This window comes from Theobroma umbraticum, unplaced genomic scaffold (genome assembly GCF_002168275.2).
Source record: "Theobroma umbraticum cultivar Fairchild unplaced genomic scaffold, ASM216827v3 scaffold_30.0, whole genome shotgun sequence".
Taxonomy (NCBI): Eukaryota; Viridiplantae; Streptophyta; class Magnoliopsida; order Malvales; family Malvaceae; genus Theobroma; species Theobroma umbraticum.
The window spans coordinates 6996644-7022438 of NW_018397254.1; the positions used below are offsets into that span (position 1 = coordinate 6996644).

General features: G+C 36.5%; 5 protein-coding genes across 12 annotated transcripts; 3 read left to right on the forward strand and 2 right to left on the reverse strand.

The window, feature by feature from the left end:
• Positions 1 to 2172: 2172 nt before the first annotated feature.
• Positions 2173 to 9847, forward strand: LOC110420229 (chromosome transmission fidelity-like protein). Of its 3 annotated transcripts, XM_021433471.2 has the most exons (9): positions 2173 to 2511; positions 3871 to 3996; positions 4108 to 4203; positions 4418 to 4564; positions 5759 to 5939; positions 6273 to 7370; positions 8387 to 8553; positions 8653 to 8857; positions 9439 to 9847. In XM_021433471.2, the coding sequence occupies exons 1-9, from the start codon at positions 2428 to 2430 to the stop codon at positions 9504 to 9506; spliced, it is 2172 nt and encodes a 723-aa protein (XP_021289146.2). In that variant the 5' UTR covers positions 2173 to 2427; the 3' UTR covers positions 9507 to 9847. The 3 variants fall into 3 exon arrangements, with proteins under 3 accessions (XP_021289146.2, XP_021289154.1, XP_021299716.1); XM_021433479.2 differs by lacking the exons at positions 8387 to 8553; positions 8653 to 8857; positions 9439 to 9847 and having other exon boundaries at positions 2183 to 2511; positions 4463 to 4564; positions 6273 to 7609; XM_021444041.2 differs by lacking the exons at positions 2173 to 2511; positions 3871 to 3996; positions 4108 to 4203; ... (1 more) ...; positions 5759 to 5939; positions 6273 to 7370 and adding an exon at positions 8101 to 8283.
• Positions 9848 to 9987: 140 nt separating this feature from the next.
• Positions 9988 to 13051, reverse strand: GB1 (GTP-binding protein 1). Of its 2 annotated transcripts, none has more exons than XM_021443962.2 (7): positions 12913 to 13051; positions 12000 to 12210; positions 11744 to 11884; positions 11304 to 11412; positions 11104 to 11165; positions 10581 to 10684; positions 9988 to 10386 (listed from the first exon to the last, which is right to left on the reverse strand). In XM_021443962.2, exons 2-7 carry the CDS (start codon positions 12090 to 12092, stop codon positions 10284 to 10286), a joined length of 612 nt encoding a protein of 203 aa, XP_021299637.1. In that variant the 5' UTR covers positions 12093 to 12210; positions 12913 to 13051; the 3' UTR covers positions 9988 to 10283. The 2 variants fall into 2 exon arrangements, with proteins under 2 accessions (XP_021299637.1, XP_021299645.1); XM_021443970.2 differs by having other exon boundaries at positions 12000 to 12187; positions 12913 to 13043.
• Positions 13052 to 13222: 171 nt separating this feature from the next.
• I-2 (phosphoprotein phosphatase inhibitor) lies at positions 13223 to 16928 on the forward strand. Of its 5 annotated transcripts, none has more exons than XM_021444020.2 (5): positions 13231 to 13362; positions 14414 to 14476; positions 15286 to 15395; positions 15642 to 15812; positions 16464 to 16928. In XM_021444020.2, exons 2-5 carry the CDS (start codon positions 14472 to 14474, stop codon positions 16697 to 16699), a joined length of 522 nt encoding a protein of 173 aa, XP_021299695.1. In that variant the 5' UTR covers positions 13231 to 13362; positions 14414 to 14471; the 3' UTR covers positions 16700 to 16928. The 5 variants fall into 5 exon arrangements, with proteins under 5 accessions (XP_021299704.1, XP_021299695.1, XP_021299671.1 ...); XM_021443996.2 differs by having other exon boundaries at positions 13232 to 13362; positions 15283 to 15395; XM_021444012.2 differs by having other exon boundaries at positions 13268 to 13362; positions 14422 to 14476; positions 15283 to 15395.
• Positions 16929 to 17053: 125 nt separating this feature from the next.
• On the forward strand, positions 17054 to 19494 carry LOC110428222 (Sugar isomerase (SIS) family protein). The gene is given in 5 exon segments (XM_021443982.2): positions 17054 to 17641; positions 17644 to 17700; positions 17703 to 17962; positions 17964 to 18006; positions 19284 to 19494. Coding segments are annotated over 4 exon segments (603 nt in total). The 5' UTR covers positions 17054 to 17379; the 3' UTR covers positions 17988 to 18006; positions 19284 to 19494.
• Positions 19495 to 19516: 22 nt separating this feature from the next.
• LOC110428200 (tetrahydroberberine oxidase-like) lies at positions 19517 to 21145 on the reverse strand. Its single transcript, XM_021443951.2, has one exon. The coding sequence runs from the start codon at positions 21143 to 21145 to the stop codon at positions 19526 to 19528; it is 1620 nt and encodes a 539-aa protein (XP_021299626.1). The 3' UTR covers positions 19517 to 19525.
• Positions 21146 to 25795: the final 4650 nt, after the last annotated feature.

Consider the following 25795-nt stretch of genomic DNA (forward strand, 5'->3'; position numbering starts at 1 on the left):
CTCATCACAGTCAGCTTAACCCTTTATATATAGACTGGTAGCGACCAACACACACAAGCAAAAGAAAACACCTTTGCTTTTCTGCCATACAATCCTCTTCTTCTTCTTAGCTCTTTCCCCCACTATGAGAACTCAAAACTCTCTATTCCTGTTTCTAACCTTTTTCATCATCCTAGGCTTGATTCGAGTCGCCAGTTGCCGATATATCAGCCAAGCAACCAGTAAAGAAACAGATCAAAGATTGAGAGACAAGTATTCTCCTATGTTCTATAGAAGCTTCTCTGCCATCTATATCCTTGGGAAGCCTGCTGGCACCAAAAAAATCAGCTCAGTGCACGCCGTTTCACATCGACTTGTCCCTGGTGGACCAAACCCACTTCATAATTGATTGGCTCCGGCCGCAACAAAATTTCGTTTCTGCTTCGGGATAATAGAGATACAGAACAAGACGCTTCTTTAATTAGGGTATAGTATATTTTAATAGAGTCGAAGAGCATATATTAAGTGGTCTCATTAAGCTGTATGGTTATGTGGGGGCTTTCTTCCTTCTTGTAGTTAAATGTACTGAACAATTTTTAGGAACCAGTATAGGTTTTTTTGTTGATTAGAGTTGTTAATTATTCTTTTGAGCCACGAAAGATAAAAGAGTCTTGAGTTTATGGAGAACTGCTGCAAGTTTCTCTAGGCCTTTTGAACAATTCCTCAATCTGATTCACTATGGTTATGGATGTCATGTCACCCAATAATGCTCAGATAAAAACAAATTCAATCGTCTCTGTGCGCCAACTTTATTGACTCTGTTTACATTAATTTTCCTTTCAATTCCTGGGTGCCTAACACGTTTCCTTGCATTCAACGAATTTGTCACCATGGTTTGATCCTTAGAAGAAAGCAGCTTGGGTGCTTTCGCAGACAGTGCGGTTGACTTGAAAGCACATCAATGATTCTGAGCCATTACGGGAAATGTTGTTAGTTGGAACTTAGAAGACCGCTGAAACATAACTCAATGGAAACAAGTTGTATTGCATTAAGGATAAATCTCTTATCTTGGCAGTTTCCGAAGTTGTATCAATCTTTCAACGTCTTAATTTGGATTCAAGCTTTCATACATTTTAAAAAACAAAAGTCTTCTCCAATGAAATCTAATTACTATTCCCAAGTATCAAATGGTAACAAACAAAAAAAAAAAAGAAAACTTGATCAACAATGCATCTAGATTCGAGACAAAAAAACATAAAATTTTGACTTCATTTAATAATTACATACTTATAAAATTGGGTTTAATAATAAAAAAGAATTAATCCTATATTGACTTGAAAAAGGATCAAATATTTAATTTATCGAATTTAAAAGCAATCATTTTTTCATTATCATCTAATATAAGTGACTTAAAATCTGATTAAGAATTCAATTTTTTAATAATTTGTAACCTTTATTTACATTTTTCAGTGGGAAACTTAGTCTACGAGTATGTTCCAATTGTTGATATATATTTATTTTTCTGATGTAATAAATTCAAGTTGAATCTTACTAAATCTCAAGTGGATTGTCTGGAGGCAATCGAGTAATATACCGTCAGTAACTAGGACATGGATAGGTACGCATTGGTAAGCTCTCATCGGGTTGGGCCACAGTCTTTACTGCTCCTCAATCAAAGGAGTCCATCGGCCCAGCGAGGCCCATCTCCAAAGAAGAAGTAATAAATTATACTGGCTGAAGTACGGGAGACGTTACTCCACTAGACAGAGTGATAAGAGTGGGAATTGGGAAGGTACCGGACCACTGCTACACTCCCAAATCTATGTGGCAAATCGAGGAGAGATCATCCCATACTTCCAGACCACACGATAAAAATAGATCAAGGTGCTTTTTCAGCAGCCTTGTCAGTCCTGATTGGGCACAAGTTGACCAATCCCATACTATTTTGTCCACCAAATCACATGCCTGCCATAGTGGATACTCCATTCAGTGCATTACCAGAGAGAATGGGAAAAAAAATATAATAATACATAAGTTGTATTTGACGACAAAAGGGGCCAGTCTGGGTCCAAAAATTACAACCCAAACGAAGCGCATGTCACTTAATTTTTATAATTCATGGGTTCACGTTTGACTGCATTTCAAAAGTAAAAGAGAACTGGCGAATATGCTGTTGCTTGTTAATGTACAAACCCAAAGTGTAGAAGGGGGGACACGTTGAAGAGTGTGTATCTTCAATTGAAGCACAGCAAGTTTGGCAACACGTGGTTTCTGAGGAATCCCTTTTGTCTGCATTAACACTTTCACTCCTCTCATTTTTGAGGCTTTGGACTCTCCTTCACAGGCACACAAACATACAAGAGGAACACCCTTTTTTTTTTTTTTTCCTTCTACTTCTTCCGCTTGTTGCTGGAGAGTTGTTACCTGTGAGCTTCAGATTTGGGAAAAATGGAGGACCAGACAACTGATGACTGGCTACCCCCTGGCTGGAAAGTGGAGGTGAGACAGAGAAGGAATGGTAAAAAGGATAAGGTAAGTAAATTGGTTAAATCAGTTACGAAAAGCAAAACCCAGTTTCAGTATTCTGCTTTTTTGCAGCTATGTTGTTTCATATCAAGGTTTTAGCTTTAGGATCGCAAGATCTTTGGTTTGTTTTACCTAATTTTACTTCTCGGACTTCAATTTTGAGCTTCTTGCATCGCTATTAGTAGTTACTAATATCTTTTGTGTTATGAGGTTATAGCATGAGAAAGATAAGTATCTGTAAATTTCTTCCTGATTTTAGTATTGTAACTGTCGTATTTAGCTCCTCCAATCTTTGTTGCGGTTTTTCAGTTTTCCCCCCTTTTTACGTCCCTAGGTTAGCTAAAGAGGTGATTTCCCATCCTGCTTGAGTGCTTGGAGAAAATAACAGCTACTTTATGCTTTTGGTTTTGGAGGGTTGATGATGCAGTAATCATTGGTTAGTGTAGATGTTTAGTGGATGTTAACTTGTTTCATTTTTGAAGGAAACTAACGGTTCTGGATAACTTTCCTAAAGCTGTAGGTGGACTGTGAATTTCATGAAATTATTGAAAATCAAATTTGTGGTAAATGAAGCTGTGGTTGCTTTGTTAGAAAATGAAATTATTAGAAAGAAAATGTGTTCAGCATTGTCATATCTGTCACATAATATACTGGTTGTTAAATTGATATGCTGAAATAGTAACTAGAGCCAAACTGAATTGCAAGAACTTTTGAGAAGGAAAAAGCTGTAATTCAAGATCTTGGAGATATGGAGATCATCTATAAAAGGGGTCTAGCACCCTTATGCATTACGCATGCTTGATGGTAGATCTCCATTGACAATTCTAGCAATATATTTTCTTATTTTCTGGGTGGGGCCTTAAACACAAATGGATTAGGACTTCATCGTCTTGTGAGGAACAACTTATTAGAGTTCTAAAATGCATTTAACTGCCTTTTGTGCCATTTATCTTCGTCTCTATCTGGAGTGGATGCAATTTGGAAATTAAGAGGTTGCTTTTCTACCTTCTTCCTTTGTCTTACTTCTCGGAAAATAAAAGGAAATCAAGTAATATTATATGCAAGTGGGGGGGAAGCACTTGTAGTTGTTATGCTTTTATTTTTTCACTGATCTTCATTTGTTGGTGGTTTCTTCAGTATGACACATTGCATCCGCTAGCATACATCAATACTCTTCTATGTATTCAAATCACTTGTAGCTGTTTATTTGTTTTGGCATAGCAGTACTTCTGAATCTCTTTTTGATTTCTGAATACTAGTGAGAGTTATGGTGGATGCATCAAACAAATAAAACGTCTTATTGGCAACAACTCTGAATGCAAGATGATTCATACAAAGCTTACATGACATTTGGGCTTATTGCAGTGTTACTATGCACCCTGTGGTGAACTTAGATTCATTTCCAGGGCAGAGGTGTCTCGCTATCTTGACAAGTGTGGTTGTAAAACAGAAGAGAAGGAAAAGGGCTCTGGCAAGCAATCTTCAAAAAATGTCTGCTGATGAAATCTGCTTATTGCCTTTTGTTATTACTTTATATGTTTGTTGATTTCTCCAAGATTTGTTTACTAAAGAAGAAAATTTTTGATTGTTCAAGCAATCTAGGTTACAGTTGAGAAGGCTGCGGCAGAAGGGTTACCTCCAGGATGGATTAAGGAAATCAGGATAACAAAGAGGGCACATAGAGTCAGAAAAGATCCGGTACTCAAACTTTTTTCATACAGTTATCTACAAGCTGTCTAAAGAAAATTGACCAGTATTTTATTATGACCATCCTTGTTCAGTCATGTTCATGGATGTTGATTAGTCTTGGTCTGTGATCTTATGGTTTTTTCTTTTTCCTTTTAAAGTTGATTGTTGCCATGCCTATTAGCTGCTGGTCTCTGCTACTTTAATTGATATTTAATTTCTGCAGTTTTACACTGATCCTGTGAGTGGATATGTATTTCGTTCCATGAAGGATGCACTTCGCTATGTTGAAACTGGGGAGCTTGGAAGGCTTGCTTTCAAGCCTAAGGACAAAGGCAGCAATGACGAGGACTTGGAAGAAGATAATATCTGTGTATGTATACTCATGTTTGGATTCTCCAAGTTTCTATATTTTCATTTCTCAGTTAATTCTATATCGAACTTTGCTTAGTGTTATCTATCTTTTTACTCACCCTGTTTAGATTTATCAGTGAATTGGATTTGTTTATCAGCAGAACTGTCTTGCCTTTGGGCATTTTAACTATACTTTTGCACCAAGTCTTTGGATGATGGACAATGGTATTGAAATGCACACTCTGGCTTTAAAAAAGTTAGTATACATGTAATTGATGCGATCTCCTGTGAACAGTTAATGATTTACATGTTATCGGTCACACCCTGCTGAGGAGAATTGCAGTTTAAAATCTGTGAGACAAGTACTAGTAATCCACTCATAGAGTATGTAGTTGAAGATCAATCTTATTACAGGCTTTCCTTTTGAAATTCTCTTGTCCTGGAACCTTTGCCTTTGTCTTTCTCTTGATGATCAGATTATGGTATCAGTTTGTTTGTCTGGATTTATATGTATGTGTGTGTGTGTGTGTGTGTAATTTAGATACATTTTTGTTGATTTTTCTTTTTGTTTTTTGTACATCTTTGGATGAATATGCTTATACATATTTAGAGTCTAAGTTATATGATTCTGAGAAGTTATGATTCAGCAAGGTTTCTAAACCTTGAAATCACCTAGACTCCAAGTTGGTCCGCAACTACACCAGATGTGATTCCAAATCACAAGTTTTTCACAATTGAAGGGTTTTTTTTTTTTTCTCTTAGACTGCCTATTTGCATTTTCTTCTCCTTGTCAATCACAAGTAGTGGGGCTAATACTTCAAACAATATCCAAGTGGCCGATACAGCAAACAATATGCAAATGGCTGACACGTTACAATGAAATGGACTAAAGTTTTTCATCAGATTAAATGCATCTGGTTAATCTTTATTTTTAGAGTTCTGCAGAAGTCCATGTATCCAAATTCTTGGAACCATCACATGATGCAATGATCAACCTCCAGAGTTGACATTTAATGTAGATATATATAAGTGCTTCAAAGACTGAAATAAGCGAGCACTTCAAAGACTTGCCTTATTTATTGAATGGAGTTATCCCTAGATTACTCCTTGAGGCAGCATTTATATCTGTTTCATTCTCAAGAAATTGTTCTCAGTTGAACTATATTGTTCAAGACTTTGACCTTTTCTTGTGATTTTATTCTCTGTCCCTTAGGAACCTGCCCATGTTGAGAGACTGAAGTTAGGTGTGAATGGAATAACTGATGAAACAGAAAGACAGAGTGCAGAACAGGTCTCAAATTTGAGCGGGATAACAAAGGAAGAAGAGATGCTTGCTTCTGCCAGTACTGGAGAACATACATCCCTCTCTAAACATGCTACTAATCGGCATAAAGGTTTAAATTTGCAGTCTCTTGAAAATAAGATTAATGTTATTTTTGTTCTTTCCTATTAATTGATCTTTTCTCTTCTTTCTTCGTTTTGCTTTACCTTTTATCTTATCATTTTTAGGGAGGGGGATCCAGAGTTCTATGGTATTTTTCTAATGAGATATGACTCCGAACAAATTGATAAAGAACATTTGGTGAACATATAGCTGAACAAGATATATGTTTAATTTTTGGTAATGGACTTTTTGATGCTGAAAAAGTTGGGGTGTTGGGTGACACTGATGCTTCTTGATCATATTGGATAGGGCAATGCATCTAATCCAATTTCTCTTGCATCAGCTGGCATAGGTGCTGAATTGAGCAGCTTGAAACTGTCAGAAGCTAAGGGCTTTGAACAAATAGGAGGAAAAGATTCTGAAGAAGGTGTACATGCCTCAGGCAACGTAGTTGGAGTCCTCTTAGATAAGCAGTCTAGTGAAAATGGGATGATAAAGGATGAAACTGAAAAAACCCAACAGGGAAGGGGCAAGACCAAGCTTAAAAGGGCATTTAATATTCCTCGACGGGCTTCAAAGCGACTTGCTGGAGTTGCACTTGATCCAACACCAGAACTAAAAACTGCCAGAGCTCGCCGATCTTCATTTAAGCAATTAAGTGAAGTGATAACAGATGCAGCTGAGAGTTCTTCCCCTGGTAGGTGTATCCACGGGGCCTCCAAACAGCCTGATCAACCCGAGTCTGCTCTGGAAACAAGCTGTGACCTGGACTCTCCTAAGAGTAAAGAGCTGATACTGGCACCGAATAACATGCTTTCTTCTGGGGAAATGTTGACAATGAATGGTCTTGTTGGAAATTTAGAAAGTGAGGCTGATGGAGATAATGGTGTTTTGCCTCTGGGGAATGCAACTATTCCAGGAGTACATTCTGGAAAGGTTGAAAGTGATGTTAAAGCTAGTGAGGTGCCAGGATCCCTTGTTGATATGCCTCTTGCAGATTTATGGACAGATCCATGCATTGCATTTGCCATTCAAACTCTCACTGGAATACCCTGTGATAATCCAAAGATCTCTGAGTTGACCAGTAGTAAAGGTCCAGGGATTCTGGCCACTCCAGAAGTTCATGCTGAGAGGAAAGAAAATGGAAATGGGAGTGTTGAAAGACAAGGATGTGGTATGGATCTGCCTCTGGCAGACCCAGCTACTCCAAAAGAACATGCTGGAAAGGGTGAAAAGGGCCACAAGACTGATGACAAGCCTGGGTCATCCCTTGATACGCCTTTGGCAGATATCTGGGCAGACCCTTGCATTGAGTTTGCAATAAAAACTCTGACGGGGGCAATTCCAGTTGAGTACGATCTGGAGAATCAGGATTACTTTCTGCAGCAACCGAGCTCTTCACTGACCCAATCCAGTAATCACTTGACCCTGCCAGATGTTGGTATAGATAATTTCTCCCAAACTGATTTCATATGCCAGCAATACGATGTTACAGAGAAGTCTATGTCTAAAGAACATGCTTTTATAAATCCTATATTTAATTATTCTCACCATCGCAGTGGAGAGAGGCCATGAATGCTGAAGGCTATCTTTTTTGTATAGTTCAGGAAACTTGCTAGAAATTAGAAAAGACTACTAACCTTGTAACCTCTCTCTCTATGGTTCATTGTTCACATTGCAGTGTTATTGCTTCCCACTTGGGTACACGTAATTTTAGAATGAGGTTTGCCTCATTAAGCCCACTAGTTAGCTTGGCAGTGTGACACTGTGGAATTTGTAATCACATAACTACTAATTGTAGTGCCGGCATCGTTTCCAATGTGCTGCTATGCGTTCTTGATTATTCACATTTCCTTTTTGGTAGATTAATGATCTGTCATTCAATTCTATTGGTTTAGGTGGTTAATCTTGCTGCATCTAGGCGTATATCAGAAAGAGAAAAGGGCACGTAGCAAATGACTAATCTTCACCATGTGTTGTTTTGATGCTTAGGCAGGAATCAATGTTGATTCGATTTGAACTCGATTGTATTTAATGTTTGAGTGCATATATTAGAAAGTAAACAAACCAAAATCATTAAAAGAAAACAAAAAAGAAGTTAAAACTTGGCTTGAAACAACCTAATGTAATATATATATATATCATTCCCTTGCCACCTTAATCGGCTTGTGAGATGCCAATTGGGGCTGCTTACATTTATGAAGAATTAAACGACGCCGTTTTAGGGTTAAAATCGTTGCCGGCGGCAGGCGAAACAGTTCCCTTATTTTTGTTTTTCAATCTACCAACTTAAAATCCCGCGACTACTTGCCGCCAATTTCCCAGCACCAAATATCAAATTGAAATACGTCCAAGTAAATGTTCCCCATTTTTCTTGTACAGTGAGAAATCCGATTATTCCAGATCGTTTTGACTACTAATAGTTTGTTCCCTTAACTCATCGGTGCCGTTTTGCAGATAAAAGTGAAAAGAGAATGCAGATTCAGGTCAAGTGTAGCTGCGGAGCAGAGAACTGCCCTGAATGGGCAATAATCGAATTGCAAGGCGTGGTTGAAGTGCAGCGTTCCTTCCAGGATTCTCTCCAAAACCTCACAATCGGACAGCTTTGCCGTCCTTCTTCCCAGGTTCTTCTCTGTTTTTACTTCAGATTATCGCAGCAAATAGTGATAATTAAAAATCCCATTAACAAGATCGGAAATTCCTTCATGTTAATAAACCTGCAGGAGAGTTACACTTTCACGGTTGGGTATCATGAATTAACAGGGTCAAAAGTGGCCCTCAAGAAGCCCATGTTGGTGCTCAAGAAAATCAAGTGCATGGATGGGGACCAAAGTGATGAGGCTGCTTCGTCTAGGGTGGAGCTCGATGTTGTTGGAGTTATTCGCCACAAGATTTTGTTCAAGAACAGGCCAAAGGCCCTGATTTCCGGTATGCTATTTCAACGCTTTCATTTTAAACTTTGTCTAAAAATTTCGAAATATATTTAGCTTTTCACTCTTTGTAGTTGATAAGGTGGAAACCAAAAACCAAGAAAGATCATAGATAACTTAATTAAGCATGGACTTTTTACACATCGGCTTTCCTTTCAACATTTGATGGCAACTTCTTCTGCTTTGCAGTGTAAAGAAAGTTGGAAAAATGCCCTTCTTGATTGAATGATGTATTTTTAAGGAATGGTGAAGCTCTGTAATCTCGAATATAAAATTAATCAATCATCAATTATGCTTGTTCTTCTCCCTAGCTTAACATTTAAAGCTTTAAGAAGACATCTATTCATAATTCATCTTAGGAGGAAGAGTTTTGATCTTTCAGATACAAAAAAAAAGAAAAAAAAAATTGTTTTAAGACAGTTTTTGGTGCTTGTGTGTGTACTGTGTTCTTCTGCTGGTCTTTAGTAAACATGTCCTTACTCCTGATAACTTGGCTGTACCTTACGCAGGGAAATTCCCAGGACAGAAGTCTAACATCTCCTCCCCTCCCTTCCCTTTGTTTGCTGTTTTTTTTAACAGGACCACAGCCCATTGTTAAGGAAAAGGCTAATGCTGCAGGTGCTGCTGTGCAAAAGCCATCCATATGAAATCCATGGACGGTATTTTGGACAATCAGAGTGTTGGGTTATTCGAGTTAAATTATGTCCTTGCTGCTTGCTTCTATGTTCTGCAATGCTGTCTTTTGCCCCTTGTCTTGTTGGATGTGATTTTCTTGTTCGGAGTTTGGTTCGACCAAGGAAAAAGAAGGTGTTTCCAAATCTAAATGAAGCTTAAAAGGGAAATTGTTCCAATCTATTCTCCCAAGAGTTTTATGGGAGAGAACAGACAGTGCTATTTCCTGGAGAATAGTTTGTTATTCGGAGTTGATTAACAATTAGCGTAGGCCTCTTCATTGATTAGTTCCTTGGTGTTGCTCCATGATTTTCTAGGTCCGTAGTGGATATCTTTGTGCTTTGGCATCTCAACAACTTTCTTCTCTCCACAACTTGCTCTCTATTCACTCCCTACTGCATGCAAAACCACTTGAAGAGGATGCCATTTGGATAAGTGGATACCAAGAAGGAACGCTGGTCTGTAATTTATAAGAACTCCTTTCCAATTGAACTTTTTTCTCATACAAAATAGCATCTTTTACAATTAGTATGAATGAGAAGCCATTTCAATGGCGACAACTTGCAGGGCATTACCACTTAAATCTGAATTTCACACAACATCAAAACAATAAAAAAGCATACTTGGCAGGTGGTGGAAAAAATTGATTAACCTTTTAATCAATATAAAATCTATTGTGAACCCTGATTTACTTACAGAAACTACAAAAGCAGGGTAAAGCAACTGAAGCTTGGTATCATTCCCTCTAAGCTCTAAGTAGGACCAGTTACACCTGCTCGAATTCTCAATGTCTCAGTTCGCTTGCTTCTCTCCATGACCTCCACCAACCACTCCACACCTTCTTTAATCCCCATCCTGCAGTAAAAAACACTGTAATGTTTAAATCTTTTCTAAATTTAAGGTGAATTGGATAGTTACGATGACCGTTCAAGACTCCCTATACAAACTGAGGGTCAATGATACATATTGATTGTAAAGTTCCCACCGCATCCATGCATGCCAATGGAGCTCAAACTTGAAGGAGACACGATTTTAATGAATAATCTTACCCATCAAAAGCAGAAACAGCCTCAAACATGTAAACCCTTTCATCCAATTTTTTAAGATCTAGATATCGGGCAAGTTCTTCACCTGATACAGCTTCAGAGAGATCCTGCATAGCACAAGTGTTAAAGTAGTGACTACAGACCACTCAAATTCAAAAGAAATGGAAGAAAATCTTGATCCCACTGTTTCTCATAAAGAATAAAAGGAAAGCAGATATAACAGTTAGTAATGTCAAGAATTTTCCATTTTGTGGAAGACCTTTTCCTCTAACCCCTCTATTCTAAATGCGGAATAAAATTCATTCAGGCTGCCATGAATCCAGATGTTTCAAAGTCCAAAAAGCATAAAAATGCCACAAACAAGGTGCTAAATGCAGAAATAAAAAAGAATGATATAAGGAGAGATATATGATATGCAGTAGGGATTTCTCACAAAAGCTTTAAAGAAAAAGGGAAGAATTTCTATTGTCAACTTTTAATATAAATAACTACGTTTTTGGGGACTTGGGATTAGGACTAAGGGTACCTGCTTGTTTGCTAATATCAGGAGAGGGGCTCCCTGCAAATCCTCATGTCTAAGAACTTTCTCTGGATATAAAATAGAAGGAATTAGTAAGTCATTGCATTGCCATCACAAAACCTCACAAGTTATAACTATAGCCAATACCCTGGCACTATAATGGCATGCATAAGCTCCATATCATTAAACAATTTGACATGACTTACCAAGTGCAGATTTTGAGTCTTCAAAACGTGAAGGGCAAGCAGCATCAATTACGAATATCACAGCATGTGCCTCTTCATAGTATTTCTCCCAAATTGAGCGAAGACCAAGCTGGGAAAGATAGGAAAAAAGAAAAATCTTTGCATCACGCATTGAGCTTGCTTTGAATGTATGTTTTGTGCATGACATAAACTATTAGCAACAAACATTGCAACTGCATATCAACAATTTATCTTATGTACATTCCAATAATAGTGGACCAAACTGCTTTGAGAAGTTCTATTAAAAATACATTGCAGCCACATTAGTGAATAGACTGAAAGCTTTGGATTGGACAAAACTCAGAAGTAGCATTCAAAAAGCATGAGTTATATTTGCATTCAAATCATCATAGTAAATAATTAATGAAATATCTATTGTGTTATATGTTCATTCCACTTACCTGGCCTCCCAGGTCCCAGAACACAAGTTTTGTATTTGACACTTCAATCCGACCAATATTAAGCCCCACAGTTGGAACAATTCGATCAGGTGGTAGGCCTTCCAAGTTTGAGTATACAGACTTCAACTTCTCCAACAAAGTCTAATTCACAAATAACAAAATTGATCAGTGCTGAAACTTTCTACAGTCAGTAATTATCTGCGGGGGATGAATAGAAGATTAATTTTGAAACCCAAGAAATAAGTTTAGAGACTACTGTTTTTCCAGCCTTGTCGATTCCAAGAATGAGTACGTGAAACTCTGTCTTACTAAATAGGTACTTCCAAAGTCCATAAAAGAGTGAGAACATCTCTGTCTAGTTTACTGTTATCAATTATCCGTTTCTTCTAACCTTCAAATTTAAAAATAACTGTCTCTTATTGTCATCATTTACAGTCCCGACTCCTGACAATAGAAGTGAGTCAGCACTACAAAGCAAACAAGAAACATTAATTTAAAGATCAAGGAGAGCTGAATCAAATACAAATAATTCAGTCCAGTCAAGTTCTCTAAAAATTGCTCATAGTCATAGCAACAACTCTCATTATCTAAGTTAGTAATAAGCCTCCAAAACATTTCAGAAGCGCATCATTCAGCAAATTGTCTGCAATAAAACAACATTTACTTCTTTTTCAGCTCCTACTACTTCTGATATGCGACTAACATTAAACATTCAACATTCACTGTTTCCTCCCAAAAAATTAAGGTGCCAAATCTAATCTAATTAACAATTAAGATGTATCATATACTGCCAATTAATCTCTTCAAAGATTTAGACTTTAATTTTGAAAGGATGTCAAAATGAAAATTGACAATAACGATCAACGAACTAGATCCAATTGAGCAGTGAAAAGATAAGGCTGAGATCTCATCTCAAACAACAAAAACACAAAAAAAAAAAAAGTTAATGAATTCAGTACAGAAGAAGCATTAAAAAATAGGAGAAAATTAGCAGTTTCGCAAGACTAAAAAAGCGTGATAAAAATCCATAACAAGAAGAGCCAGATCAAGAGTGAAAAAAGTTGTCACATATTTGGGTAAAAGCAAAGAAGAATGAAAAGCTTAGATCCAACAAAAGACACAGTAAAACAAATCAAATTTGCAGGAAAAATATGAGAAATGAACCTTACTTTTGATAGAATTAATTGCAGGATTTTGGCTACTCCTGCCGTTAAGCCGTGTAAAGAACAAGGGCTGCTGCTTATAATTTTGCAACGAAATCTTCGTTCTGTTTTCTTCCCTCTTTTTTTTTTTGTGTCCCTAGGTTCCTCAACATTCATATTCCAGCGTTGCCCTTGGGCCCAAATCGCTTACGTGGCAAGATTTACGAGAATCGTTAAGACTTAAGGTCCCTGGCGACAACGTAAAAGTAAAATAATCGGACGGTGGCGGAAACTCCATTGCAGCCGGATTCAACCGGTAATTGCAAATGGAGAAAGGGCATAATTGGGAAACGGAATAATAAAAAGTGAAGGAATTACACTTAGAAATGAGAAAAAAAAAAAAAAAAGGCCCCTTCTCCCGAAGATAAAAAGGAACATTTTCGCGGAACTTTGGTAGTCAAGAGGAGCGATCGAAAGGTACAAATCTCTCTCGAATTCCTCCTTGTGTTTTCTATGTGCTTATAATTCGTTCAATGAAAAGAGAAAGAAACGGGAAAAACTTTTTTTTTTGGATTATTAATGATTGTTGGAGTTAATTTGAACGTTTCAAAGTTCAAACTTTTTGTGTATTTATTCATGCTTTTTCTCAACAACCAATCTGAGCTTCATAGGCTGATCCTTCGCTTGAATTAATGGATTGATTTAGTTAGTTCTACATGTTTGATTCAATGGATTGTTGTTTTCTTTTTATTCTGGGATTCCGCCCCGTCTGATTCTAGGTTTAATTACTTGCATGAATTGTACTTTATAGCAATAATTTTGTTGTGATAAGGGTTTTTCTGTTTATTAGTTGTGTCATATGCTCTTAGTGGTCCCTTTTCTCCCTTGACTCATTGAATACTTAACTGGCTTAGAAGTGGTCCATTTTGCATGTAGATATATTCTGTCTGTTCTTGTTATTATCATGTTGGATTGTAAGAGCGGTAGACCTCTAATCAATTGACTCGTTAGGGTTTACATTCGGGAATTAAGAATTTTCTGTGACTCAACGAAGCTAGGTAGAGTTGCTGAAGAATGTAGCCCTAGGATAATGAAACTTTTTGCTGCAAGTAGTTCTCTTGATGGAGCAGCTGTTGGAGATTTTTTTGTTTATTTCAGGATAAATCTCTATAATTTCTTCATGTCAGGGCCACTATCAGCATTTTCTAATATTAGGTTTGACAAGTTCTTCTAAGGAGTTTGACTAGTTATGCTTTTGTAACAATTTGGTTTTATAGCCTCTGCTCTTTTTTAGTACATAATTTCTCAATTTGTATTGTTATCTACTTTGAAACATTGTTTTCCTTTCAACTCATTATTGCAGGATTTGTCCTTGGCACTGTTAGGCTGTACATAAATAACAGCCAAGGCAAGCCTGTTTATAGCATAAATCAGTTGTAGGACCCTGTATTGGTTATCTGTGTTACAGTTTATATTCTTCATGTTCCATATATTAAACTTTAAACAAGTAATTATAATAATGTTTCAGTGGATCAGATTGATTTGAAGCTTGCTGTTGGCACTCAGAAGAAAGCGAGTTTTTCCAGATGAAGTAATTCCTAATATCTTCCATAATTTTTTCTTTCCCATACCAAACACCACCCCCCCTCTCCTTTTTTTTTTTTCTTTGGGAAGTAGATGAGATGGGATGTAGGGATGTTTGGTGGTCAACTTGTACGTATGTGTATCGTTTTTTTCTATTATTCATGATAGCATGCAATAAGAAGTTATTGGTATATTTGAAGCATTTCTTGCATTTCTAAATAACCTCAATGTCTTCAGCTGCAATTCTTAGCCTGTATTTTCCCTATTTAGGTTTCAGTGAAGTAATTCTAGATGTGGCTTTGTTTAGTATATTGACCATGCAGTTTGTTCATTTTCACAAAGAATGGATTGCTCAAATTACTTAATATTCATAAGGTACTTCTACATTTTAGAAAAGACTTAAAAGTATCTGTAAATGGTTTGATACAACCATAGGTGAGCCTTTTGTGCCAGAAAATATGAGGGCAAATGTGCATGTTTGAGTTATTTATATGTTGTGCCAAGTGACAATGCCTTATGTAGATGTAACACTTTAATGGGGAAGGACATGGCGAACTCATCTAGAAATCAGCCTCAATATTTTTTATCAATGTATTAATTTAGGCTATGGCTGGAGTTTGAATCCAGGTTCTTGACTCAAGTAGTCAAGTATTAGCATTTTTATAGTTTATTCTCATTTGCATTATATTTGTTCTTTTTTCTGCTTCCATTTTTATTTTAATATAGTTTGCTACTGACGAAAGAATTTTAGTTTTATATAGTTACCTTCTTTTGTTGTGCTTTGGATCTAATAATTCTTTGTTGGGGTAACAGTAGGCGTGTAAGATGGGATGAGGCAAATCTGGGGGAAATTGAAGCAAATAAACCTGTAAGGCAGAAGATAACTGAACCCAAGACGCCATACCACCCCATGATTGATGATGATGGTATGTTCATTCACATAGTGTTTTCCCTTTTGCAGAAGCCTATTGTTTTATGTGTGAATATATGTGTGCATATTAGAGAATGTTGTTGCTCTAGTTTTGTTTTGCAACATTCTGAAATTGCATTTGCTTTAGTGGTTTCTCAACAAGGTTGGTTACAGCCTTTTCACTTAATTTCTGCTTTTGGTGAGAGCTTTATTTTGAAAATTGGATAACTTTCTCACCTTTTAGTCTGAATCTTGGTTTTAGGGTCTTTGTCTCCTGTGAGACGTAGTTTCAATGATTGCATAGGTGATGCTATGGATGCAGAGGAATTACGCTCTGCTTTGAATGATGTGGCTTCCTCGAGTAGAAAAACAACTGGGAGATCTGGTGGCTGGACATCTTCTGAGGATGAGGCTGATCCTATGGATCAGGAAGGTGGGTTTTTTGACTTGCTTTTAAGTTGTCCTTTTCACAACCCATATTTGAAAAATGTTTTCCTTTCAGCATTTCTAACGACTGCTTTATCTTTCATGCGAATTAAAGTGAGGACAAAAAATATTGTCAGTTGCTTCAGAACAGACTTAGATGTGAATGGATAAGGTTTGCTTGTAGACAGCCTTTTGATGGTTAAAACCCTTTTTTTTTTCTAGTGAAATTTATCATCTCAAGAAGAAATTAATTTTTTCTTTTTGGGAGGAAGGGTGGGAGGTTGATTGTTGAACAGTCATGATTTACCTGTTGACGTGTCATTACAACGTTATAGCTTCTAAATTTCTGCTTTCACTAAGAGCTAGGAATTTTCCATCGTTTTCTCGTGGCATTTTCTCTTTGTTCCTATCATCTGTGTGATTCTCTTGGTGTTCTCTAATGCTTTTTATATTATTGAGAAAGTAATCAGAAATAGTAGTGGCATGTCTTAAAAATCATACATGACCCTATTCTTAAACAGTGATGAAGGTTCAACACCTCTCAGTATCCTCCACCTTCCCATACTATCTTACCTCTTTAAGGTCATCACTTGTTTACAATTTACTGTGTTGTGTTCAAACTGTGGTTGATGGTTCTAGTGGATTCCACTTTTTTCAGATTCTGAAACAGATCGGAGTGGTATGAGTTTTAAGGAACAGAGAAAAGCACACTATGATGAGTTTTTGAAGGTAAAGGAACTCCGACGTAAGGGCTCTTTCCTTGACGATGAAGATGATGATGTGGAGGGTGATTCATCTTCATCATTAAGTTCTGGTGTCAAAGACATAGACATAGAGGAGGATACTTCAACTTTGCCTCAAAAGTCTTCTGCACGTCCAGCTAACGGAGTGTAGAAGTCATCAGACCAATCTGAGACCTAAAGTTGACTCTTTTGACTTTCATTTGTGGTAATTTGGTGCAAAAAAAGAACAATACCTTGGTTTCTGTATTTTTCCATATTTGAGTTCACATGTACATAAGAGTTTCCCGAATTTGGCATGTTTGTGTGAATCTCGCGGCACCCCAACGTTTGGTCTTTAACAAATAAGCAAAATGGCAAGGTACTGCGACTTTGTTGTGCAACCTGATTCATATACATCCTTGAGTTATATTGTCGCTACTACACACCTTGCCAGGGCTTTACAAACTGTTCGAAATAGGAATTTGCCGTTATGCTGATGAAGGACAAGCTATCTGTTTGATGATTTTTTCTGAACATAAGTTTCAATTAAGACAGTGCCAACTCTACGTGGGAAATTTGAGTGTTATCATATTTTACAAGTGGATTTGAGAATGAATTGGATTGAAGAACAAAATTTCCATCTTAGGTAACAAAAGTTTGTATGGATAAAACTTATAAAGTCCTTGCTGTCTCTCAATTCGTTGCAACCGGACGCTTATCCAAAGCATCTCTGCTCCACATGTCCTGTGTCTTCTATGAAGTACTATAAATTAAGCGGGTCATTGGCCAAGCGGCAACATATCGAGTGAGGCTCTAAACCTTAGCACTGAAGAACGCAGAAACTGTGCTTCAATGGACACCGGTAACACTTCAATGGCAAGCCTAGCCTCACAAATATGCGATCATATTGCCTCCATCTTCTCCAAACCCACTGCCCACCCAGCAGTCTTAGACCTAATGGTGGCAGAGTTGACCTCCATAGCGTCCCAGAAGGGTCGCGTCTTTCTCTATGGAGTAGGCCGGGAAGGTCTAATGCTAAAGGCCCTGTGCATGCGCCTGGCTCATCTGGGTCTTTCTGCCTACATGGTCTTCGACATGACCACTCCCCCCATCACTCCAAAGACCTTCTCATAGCCTCGGCTGGCCCTGGAGGATTCTCCACCGTCGATGCCATATTGCGGTGGCACGATCCCATGGTGGTAGAGTGTTGCTGCTGACTGCCCAGCCTGAGACAGGATCCAGTGTGAAGCATGCTAACGTAGTGGCTTATGTACCAGCACAGACAATGGCCGATGATAAGGAGGATGGGGGTGGGGAGAAATCAAGAACGTTGCTGCCTATGGGGAGTGTTTACGAGGGGGCCATGTTTGTGTTGTTTGAGATGGTGGTGTACAAGTTGGGTGAGGCTTTGGGAGAAAGTCCTGAAGCTATCCGAGTCGTCTCATACCAATCTTGAGTGACTCAAAGTCTGGTAGAGAGGTACCTTATCTGTATTTCCAACCTTTACCGCGCTTGTATGCTTAAGTCCAAAAAATTGAAAAATGGTTGCGGTAGGTAGCTTCAGTTCATTTTTTAAGTCCCATGTCCTTGTTGTTGGATTTTTGTTACATGTTCCATGTTGTTGTTTTTCATTTTCTTTTGTTATTTTTAAAAGATAAATCAGTTGAAGGAATGGCCATATTAATTAATAGTATTACACCTTGCCTAGTCAATCAAGATTACCCCAACTTGCTTTCGTGCATAGTTGTGGAGTCCAACTTAGTAGTTATAACATAACATCCGTTAATTATAATAGAAAAAATCTGCTGGTATACCATCCATTAATGAATAAAACTAAAGTCGTCAATGAATATTGAATATTATCTCAAGTTAATAGTTTTGTTGTTATAAAATTTTAATAAGCGAATGGTCTACTCTTGATGGTTGGTAGTGGAACTCTGTATTTGGATGATGTCTCAGCTTTCTGACCGTCCACAATCATACCAAGGAAGTCTTTCCCCACTCAACAATTTCTGTTGCATGTGAGGTTTTTGGATATTTAAGTCTAGTATCTTATCTTGATCTTTTTTTAATAAAAAAGTCTACTGTGTTTTTCTTTGATTCTTCAACAAACTCATTCTAGGGAGGAGAACAAAAAAAAAGCCTCTGACAACTAGGTCATGTCTGGAAATTCTATAGTAGGTAGCAAGAGTAAGATATGCCTACCAGCAAACTTCTTGACCCTTCATCGCACATCTCAAATTCTTGACCCCCAATGTTATATCTCTTCTCAAGGCCATAAACAGTTATAGTTGTTAACAGTAGAATTAGATATCAATGTTTCTGAAGCTACTGAAATTCATGCTATCATCAACCGTCCTGAGTCTAACAAAAAGCTGAGTAAACATATTGGTTGGTGCTGTCCTAAGAGCATTTTGTCTTTCTGGTTAAGACATTCGTAGGTGTCTCATCCTCATGAAAACCTGGGAAAGTAGAAATTATTAGGAGTACTTGTGCTGAGCTTTGGGGATTCTGAAGCTCTAAATTTAGCCTTATTAGAAAGAAACATTATGCTTTGCCAATTTCACTGTGGAACTTGGACTCTGAGGTTGTGGTGACTCTATGAGGAAAGGGTGTGGTTTTATCCCTTGAGCACAATCATTTGTTATTCCTAAGCTTGCTTCAAGCTATCCTATAGAGATACCAAAAATACCAAATGCATCAGAGCCTGTTGCCTGCGTATTGTGTTAAACTTAATCTGTTTGTTGATTATGCAGGGGCCTTGTACCCCTGCCTTCTGTATAACACATTCTGAGGCAGGTTGTTGCTGTCAAACTTAAAGCCAAAAAAGAGATGAACAAAAACTACACCAAGTTTGCTGCAAAACAAAGGTACGGTTTTAATTTATTAGACCTGGCATGAATCTCATCATGACAGAAATAGGAACAAAGAAACTCTTTATTTGCAATATACTTTTCATTGACTTCTTTATTCATGCTTAACAAAAATCTGAACGCTTTTACTCTAGTGACCCTTGTTCTTTGGAAGATGAAAGAGGAGGGACACTTTGTTCATTCTTAAAGAAATTTTCAGGATCAACCATGGTCTTTACATGTACCAATCTGTTGAAGTTATTCTTAAAATATTTCAGACCCCAAATGCTGGCTTGTGCATAACTTGTGTAGCCGACTTTATTGGTTCCAATATCTAGATCCCTGTAATTAAAATATGCTTCTCGTGGAGATTTTGAAACATAAGTAGTCATGTAACTGTAAAGTCTCCTGATCCAACTTATGTATTTTTGAGATTCTGCATTTTCTTCTTTTGACCATCCCACAAGGTACGAGGCTTGGTACAAGTTGCCGGCTCTATGCGGATATGGAAGTGCAGTCTCTGGAATTTCATCCATTTTCCCTCCAAAAGCTACCATCATCATAAAAGCGATTTCTGCCTCTTTCTCAAAAAAGTTTTCCCATATCCCCTCCAATCCACTTTCAGGAATTGGTTCCTTCACGTAGTCAGATTTTGCTTTGAAAGTTTGTTTTGGGAGAGCATTCCTGTCAAGCAAAATATCCAAATGTTCTCTTGAAACTCCACCAAAGTAGAGAACTGACTCAACCCAACTCATTTCAATGCAGTCTTGTTTTACTAATCCGAGCTCAGGAAACCTGTCTTGTATCAATGGAATTAGCTCATCAATCCCACCAAGATACAAGGCTTTGAAAGCAGCTTGAATTGTTTTCTTCCCTACTTGACTGGAATTTACCTTCGTTATCGTGACATCAGTGAATAGATCATCAGGAAGCTTGTGACCAATGTTTTGCCAACGATGAAGAATTTTGGTTGCGTTTTGTTCTAAGGTCTTGTTGACTGTGAAAACAGTCACAACTTCTGGGACGGAAACTAACTTTACCTTCCAAGCGAGAACAATTCCGAAGGTATTTCCTCCACCTCCTCGAATGGCCCAAAATAAATCCTCACCCATGGATTTTCGGTCCAGAATTCTTCCATTAACATCAATTAAGTGAGCATCAATTACATGATCAGCAGCAAGTCCATATTTCCGCATCAATATGCCATAACCTCCCCCACTAAAATGCCCACCAACACCTACAGTGTGACAAACCCCGGCTGGGAAGGCAAGAGTTTTACTCTTTTCAGAAATTCTGTAATATAATTCACCAATAGTCGCACCAGACTCAACCCATGCAACTTTATTTTTTGTGTCAACTTCAATCGATCGAAAATTAACCAAATCAAGAATGATAAATGGAATTTCAGAAACATAAGAAAGACCTTCAAAGTCATGACCACCACTTCGAATTCTAATTTCGAGCTTGTGTGTTTTTGAACAATAAATTGTTGTTTGGATATGGGATGTTTCCAGTGGTGTTACAATGACAGAGGGTTTAGGGGTAGTTGATGTGGAGAACCTAAGATTTTGAATAGAAACATCTAAAATAGATAAATATGAGGAATTATTTTGTGTGAAAATGACCTCAGAAATAGAAGCAGAGTCTGCTGAATGTAGAGAAAGGCAATGAAGGAAATCGCTGTGAGAATCAGCTAAAGTTGCCCCAGACAATGAGAAGAGAACAACTAAAAGAACTGGAAGCACTGAGATGTGAGGAATCTTCATTTCTTGGGCTGGTTGTTTGCATAGGAATGTGTTAAGAGTAACCTTTATTTATAGCATCCATGGGAACGCTTGGTCAGGTCAAGACACAAAAATCTGTTGAACTTAAAGGTCTAAAGAATAGCAATTTGCTTAGCAGGACCTTCTTTGACCATTTAGCGCTCAAGAATTGGAGCATAATTATAAACTAATTAAATTGTTGTCATCCAGAGAAGGTAATGCTACGTTATTTGTTTTCATTTGCATAATTATATCTTTGTGGATTTATCCTTCACCAAACGTCGATTAATAAATGTTTTTAATGATAAAAAGGGTTTTTTAAATCTACCGTATGCCGCCTGCTTGATTAGTTGGTTTGGAAGAAAGGTCGCATTCTACTGACCTGTCTTGATGGACCCTAGTGATCAGAAATCTACACATATCGTAATAATATCGAATGGCATATATAGTTTTTTAATTTAATAATGATTTTACTTTAGAACCTTTAACTAAGTAATTAACGTTCAGATAAAAATTAACTCAGGAATAACCATTCCCATAGTATAATTTGCGGTTCACTAGTAAAAACGATAGAGCTAGATTGCCAACGAAGGAACAAGCTTGATTTTATTTAGGGAAAAAATGGAGTTGTGTGTAAATTGTAAGATACATATATAGTGAAATCTTTTTAGATTAACAATCATAAATTGTAAGATGCTGCTTAATTGCTTAAAGGGTAGCTTCTCTGTTTTGAGAGTGACTATGATCTTTATTCGTGTATGAGTTACGTGTTCTTATTATTTTTTTCACTTGTCTCTCACATAGATATGATATTTTTCACATAATATCTTGAGATTATTTTATTTTTATATAAAATTTTGAATTTGACTTCAATTCTCAAAGAGTAATAGTATTAAATTTTTAATTAATTTTTATAAAAAATAATAAAAAACTTTCTTTTATAGTTTTTAATTTTTTTTTGTTTAATTGAAAAAATTAAACATCTTTTGAGTTTCTTTTATGATTTTTCTCACTTTCTCTAGATCTCCTTACTTTCTTATTGTTATATACAAAGTTTTAACTACCCAATACCAGTAGCCAACAGCCTTCTAATTCCCAAACCATTTTGCTGGCTTTGAAATTCCATTCAATTATTGTGTTTCTCACAAGAGTCCGATGGGAATGCATGAGTCAGGTTCATGGTGGCATTGTGGCAAAGTGGAAGGAGTGGGAAATTCGTGTCAGGGACAAGAACTTTCCATAATAATTATGGTTTGGAAAGCCTTGTTGAGCGGAGTTTTCTCTGGATGCCACCAACCTAAACACGCAACTCAATCACCCCGGTGTAAATTATCTGTATCTCACAAACCGAGATATTGCTCTCCTCTCAATTTTACTTATTGTAACTTCAAATTGTTTCAGAAATTCAAAACTTTGTTATTCATTATTTTATTGTCATTGCAAAAAACTCAAAAAAAAATTATATCTTTAAGATATTACATGAAAAAAATACCATTTTACGAGAGATTTAAGTAAAATTAATTTTTTAAAAAATGATGATTTTCTTTTTACAAAGTTAATTATGTTCTAATTAACATCTGAAATAAGTGTTGTTTTAACTAATTATGTATAAGATAATTTCCCAACTATATTTTTCACATTTGGCCTACCTACAATTAAAATTGAATTATTGTAACAATTGGCTCCCAAGTGAGAGATACGTGACCTGTAGCAACAAACTATCACACACCTCCCTAAAAGGAAGAATTATACATATGCTATTTATTTACCAATTCTCCGATTGAACATTATTTTCTGAGCCATTGACCCTAAACTCTCTTAACCAATTCCTATTGTCTTATTTTCTGTCTTGGGTGTCATATTCTTTTCGGTTTATACTAATCAATCAAAGCCTTGTATCTGTTAGAGCTTATTTAAAAGTTTTATATAAATTAGTTATGCTATTTATTTACTAAATCTTCTATTGAACATTATTTTGTGAGGCATTGACCCTAAACTCTCCTAACCACTTCTTATTTTCTTTGTTGTCAAATCAAGGTGAAACGCATACAATTGGAAAGCACAATGTTCTGAAAGTGATCAGCAAAGAAATTGTTTGAAGTTCAAGTGCGATTTGAGCAAATTGTTCGGATTTTTAAGATTTACTTTGCTAGAGATCCCAAGTTCATGAGGCTAATTCAGATTTTAAATAGATTTTGCTTGGGTTATCGTAGATCGTCTAAATAGTTGTAAGTTTAAATTAATCTAAATTCCAAGTCAATTCTAGTTGCTAATTAATTGGATTTAGAGATACTATATAATTGATCAATTAACATTGTTAAACCAGCTCCCAAAGCCGGTTGACTTGTAGCCAGGTTTAAACTGGTTGACATTTAGTAGGCTTGACTTTAGTAGCAGGCTTTATACAACAAACTCCCACCCATTTGAGAGAGCCCATTAAGCCTAGAAATGAATCAATTTGCTTATGGGCTATGACCACAGGAGTAGCAGCCAACACAACTCTGTTAAACATACCAAGCACAAGAGTTTGTTATCCATCGTCTGCTTTTCGGATCACTAAAACTTCAATCCATTACATACAAGAGTTTGTTATTCATTGATTTGTGTATGGAATTTTCATGATTTTGTTTTGGGTTCAAGGATTAATAAGGGAAGGGGAGGTGGATGTTTTAGGACACAGATGCATGAGTTTTATGTTTTTTTTTTCTTGTCTCTTGTTTCGAGGGTGGAGATAGTTTCAGGTAAAAAGGGTTTTGAGACTTGGGATGTTTGTGGGTCATTGTGGTGGGTTTTCAAGGGGAGGGACTTTGCTTGTAAAATTGGCATGTGGTGTGGGATTGTTTCCATTCCTGGTCTCTTGCTTGAAGGACTTTGTGGGTGAGTAAAGGAACGGTTATCACTAGTTTTGAGGTGTGGTGTGGGTGACAAGGCTGTGGTGGCACCTTCGTGTATGACTGATGAACCTTGAATGCGACAATCATGATAAGTTAATGGAGGATTTCTTTTCCTTTCATGTTTGTGATTAGTTGTCGAGGTTAATGGGGCTTTTTCTCTTTGTTGTCAACTTTGTAGCTTTTTCGGTTAAGCCCTGATCATGGCTTTGGTTTGTTGTTGAGTTGGTTTGTAGGAAATGGTAGGGCTTTGTTCTTTCTAATATAGTGGAACGTTGAAGGCTTAGGAAGGGTTGTGAAGCTTCTTGTGATCCTTAATAGTTAATAAGGTTAAGGTGGACAACTTGGGACTAACTGCATGTTGCGACTTTGGGATTTTTACTTTCAAAATTACCTATGTGTTTTAGTTATTAAAATTAGGTTTTTTGTAACTCTTTTATAATCTTTTGTAGCCCGTATTTTTATTAGGGGATATTTCCTTTTTTCATTGTTGCCAAAGGCTTTTTGCGCAACATTCTTTTGCTTATTGTCAAGGGCAATGCCCTCCCCAAAACTAGTTTTCTATGCCATTCCACCAATTTGGTGCTAAACTTGTTATGGTATTCTAGCTTTTGACTTAATAAAATCCAATTTTCAAAAAAAAAAAAAAGTTATGAGTGTTGATTCTATTGCTTGTATGTTTGATGGCTTGATTTTATGATAATATAAACGTAATTTATTTTTATACACATCAAGTTGATGTGATGTCTCGATTACTAGTTGTTTTTTGTTTTGACTGTTATTTTGTGATTATACTTACTTCAATTTTTTTTTTAAAAAATGTATATTTAACACGATTTTTAAAAGAAAAGAACAAACAACCAAAAAAATAAATTAAAAACTTAATTAACACTAATATTTTGTCTTTAAATATAAGTGTAGATTTTTATCTGCTTTATTTAATTTATAAATTTACATTGGGTAAAACCACCTAAAAGATATTCCTTTTAGACTATATCACCTTATCAAGAGCTAACACTATATCTCATCTTTTATCACAATCTCATGTTATATGAAGCAATTATCAAATCTTTAACGAACCTTCTCCCAGTGCACATTCTCCTTTATTTCCAACTCATATGGAAACTACTTGGTACTATTTCTTTGGTGTAATTGTAAATACTACTCCCTCCAATCTCCATGAAGACTTTCCATGTCTATCCAAAGGGTTAAACATAGGATAAGAGGGGCGAGGCCAAAAAGGATGGCGCCTGGCGGCTGGGCCCCTGATCCCCTTAAACTTTTTTCATAAAATTGGTATGTTAGTAAGTTATTAATCCCCAAAAGAAATATTAAATACATTGTGAAAGACAATATGGTGCCTCCATTTTTTTTCATGTTCTTTTCAAAAATACCACTCATACATAAAGTGTTCTTGAAAATAACACTTTCTATAATTTTAATTATTTTTAGTTAAAAAAATAATTTTAAATAAAATTATTCTTAATAAAACTGATTTATATGTTTAGGTCCGTGTCTCAAACTGAAACTGACTTATATATTTTTTGAGCTTTTCTTGTCAAGATCATTCATCTCTGAAGTATTGTTTATCAAAAAGAAAAACTATTAATCAGAAGTAATTTTTGATATATGAAAAAAAACTTTTACTAGCATTTTGGAGTGATTTTTGGTACATGAATAAAAACATTTGAGTATTTTGAGCATTCTTTGTCAAGTAGACATATTATTTTGAGTATTCTTTGTCAAGTAGACATATTATATT

Coding starts and splice junctions, on each gene's coding strand:
- LOC110428200 (XM_021443951.2), bottom strand. CDS start 21,145: ATGAAGATTCCTCACATCTCAGTGCTTCCAGTTCTTTTAGTTGTTCTC.
- GB1 (XM_021443962.2), bottom strand. CDS start 12,092: ATGTTCTCACTCTTTTATGGACTTTGGAAGTACCTATTTAGTAAGACA. Junction 11,413..11,743: donor TCTGGGACCTGGGAGGCCAG/GTAAGTGGAATG, acceptor TATCTTTCCCAG/CTTGGTCTTCGCTCAATTTG. Junction 10,685..11,103: donor TGATATTAGCAAACAAGCAG/GTACCCTTAGTC, acceptor TGTGCTATGCAG/GATCTCTCTGAAGCTGTATC.
- I-2 (XM_021443996.2), top strand. Junction 15,396..15,641: donor CCCCATGATTGATGATGATG/GTATGTTCATTC, acceptor TCTTGGTTTTAG/GGTCTTTGTCTCCTGTGAGA. Junction 15,813..16,463: donor TGATCCTATGGATCAGGAAG/GTGGGTTTTTTG, acceptor CACTTTTTTCAG/ATTCTGAAACAGATCGGAGT.
- LOC110420229 (XM_021433471.2), top strand. CDS start 2,428: ATGGAGGACCAGACAACTGATGACTGGCTACCCCCTGGCTGGAAAGTG. Junction 4,204..4,417: donor ATAGAGTCAGAAAAGATCCG/GTACTCAAACTT, acceptor TAATTTCTGCAG/TTTTACACTGATCCTGTGAG. Junction 7,371..8,386: donor CTTGACCCTGCCAGATGTTG/GTATAGATAATT, acceptor GCCGTTTTGCAG/ATAAAAGTGAAAAGAGAATG.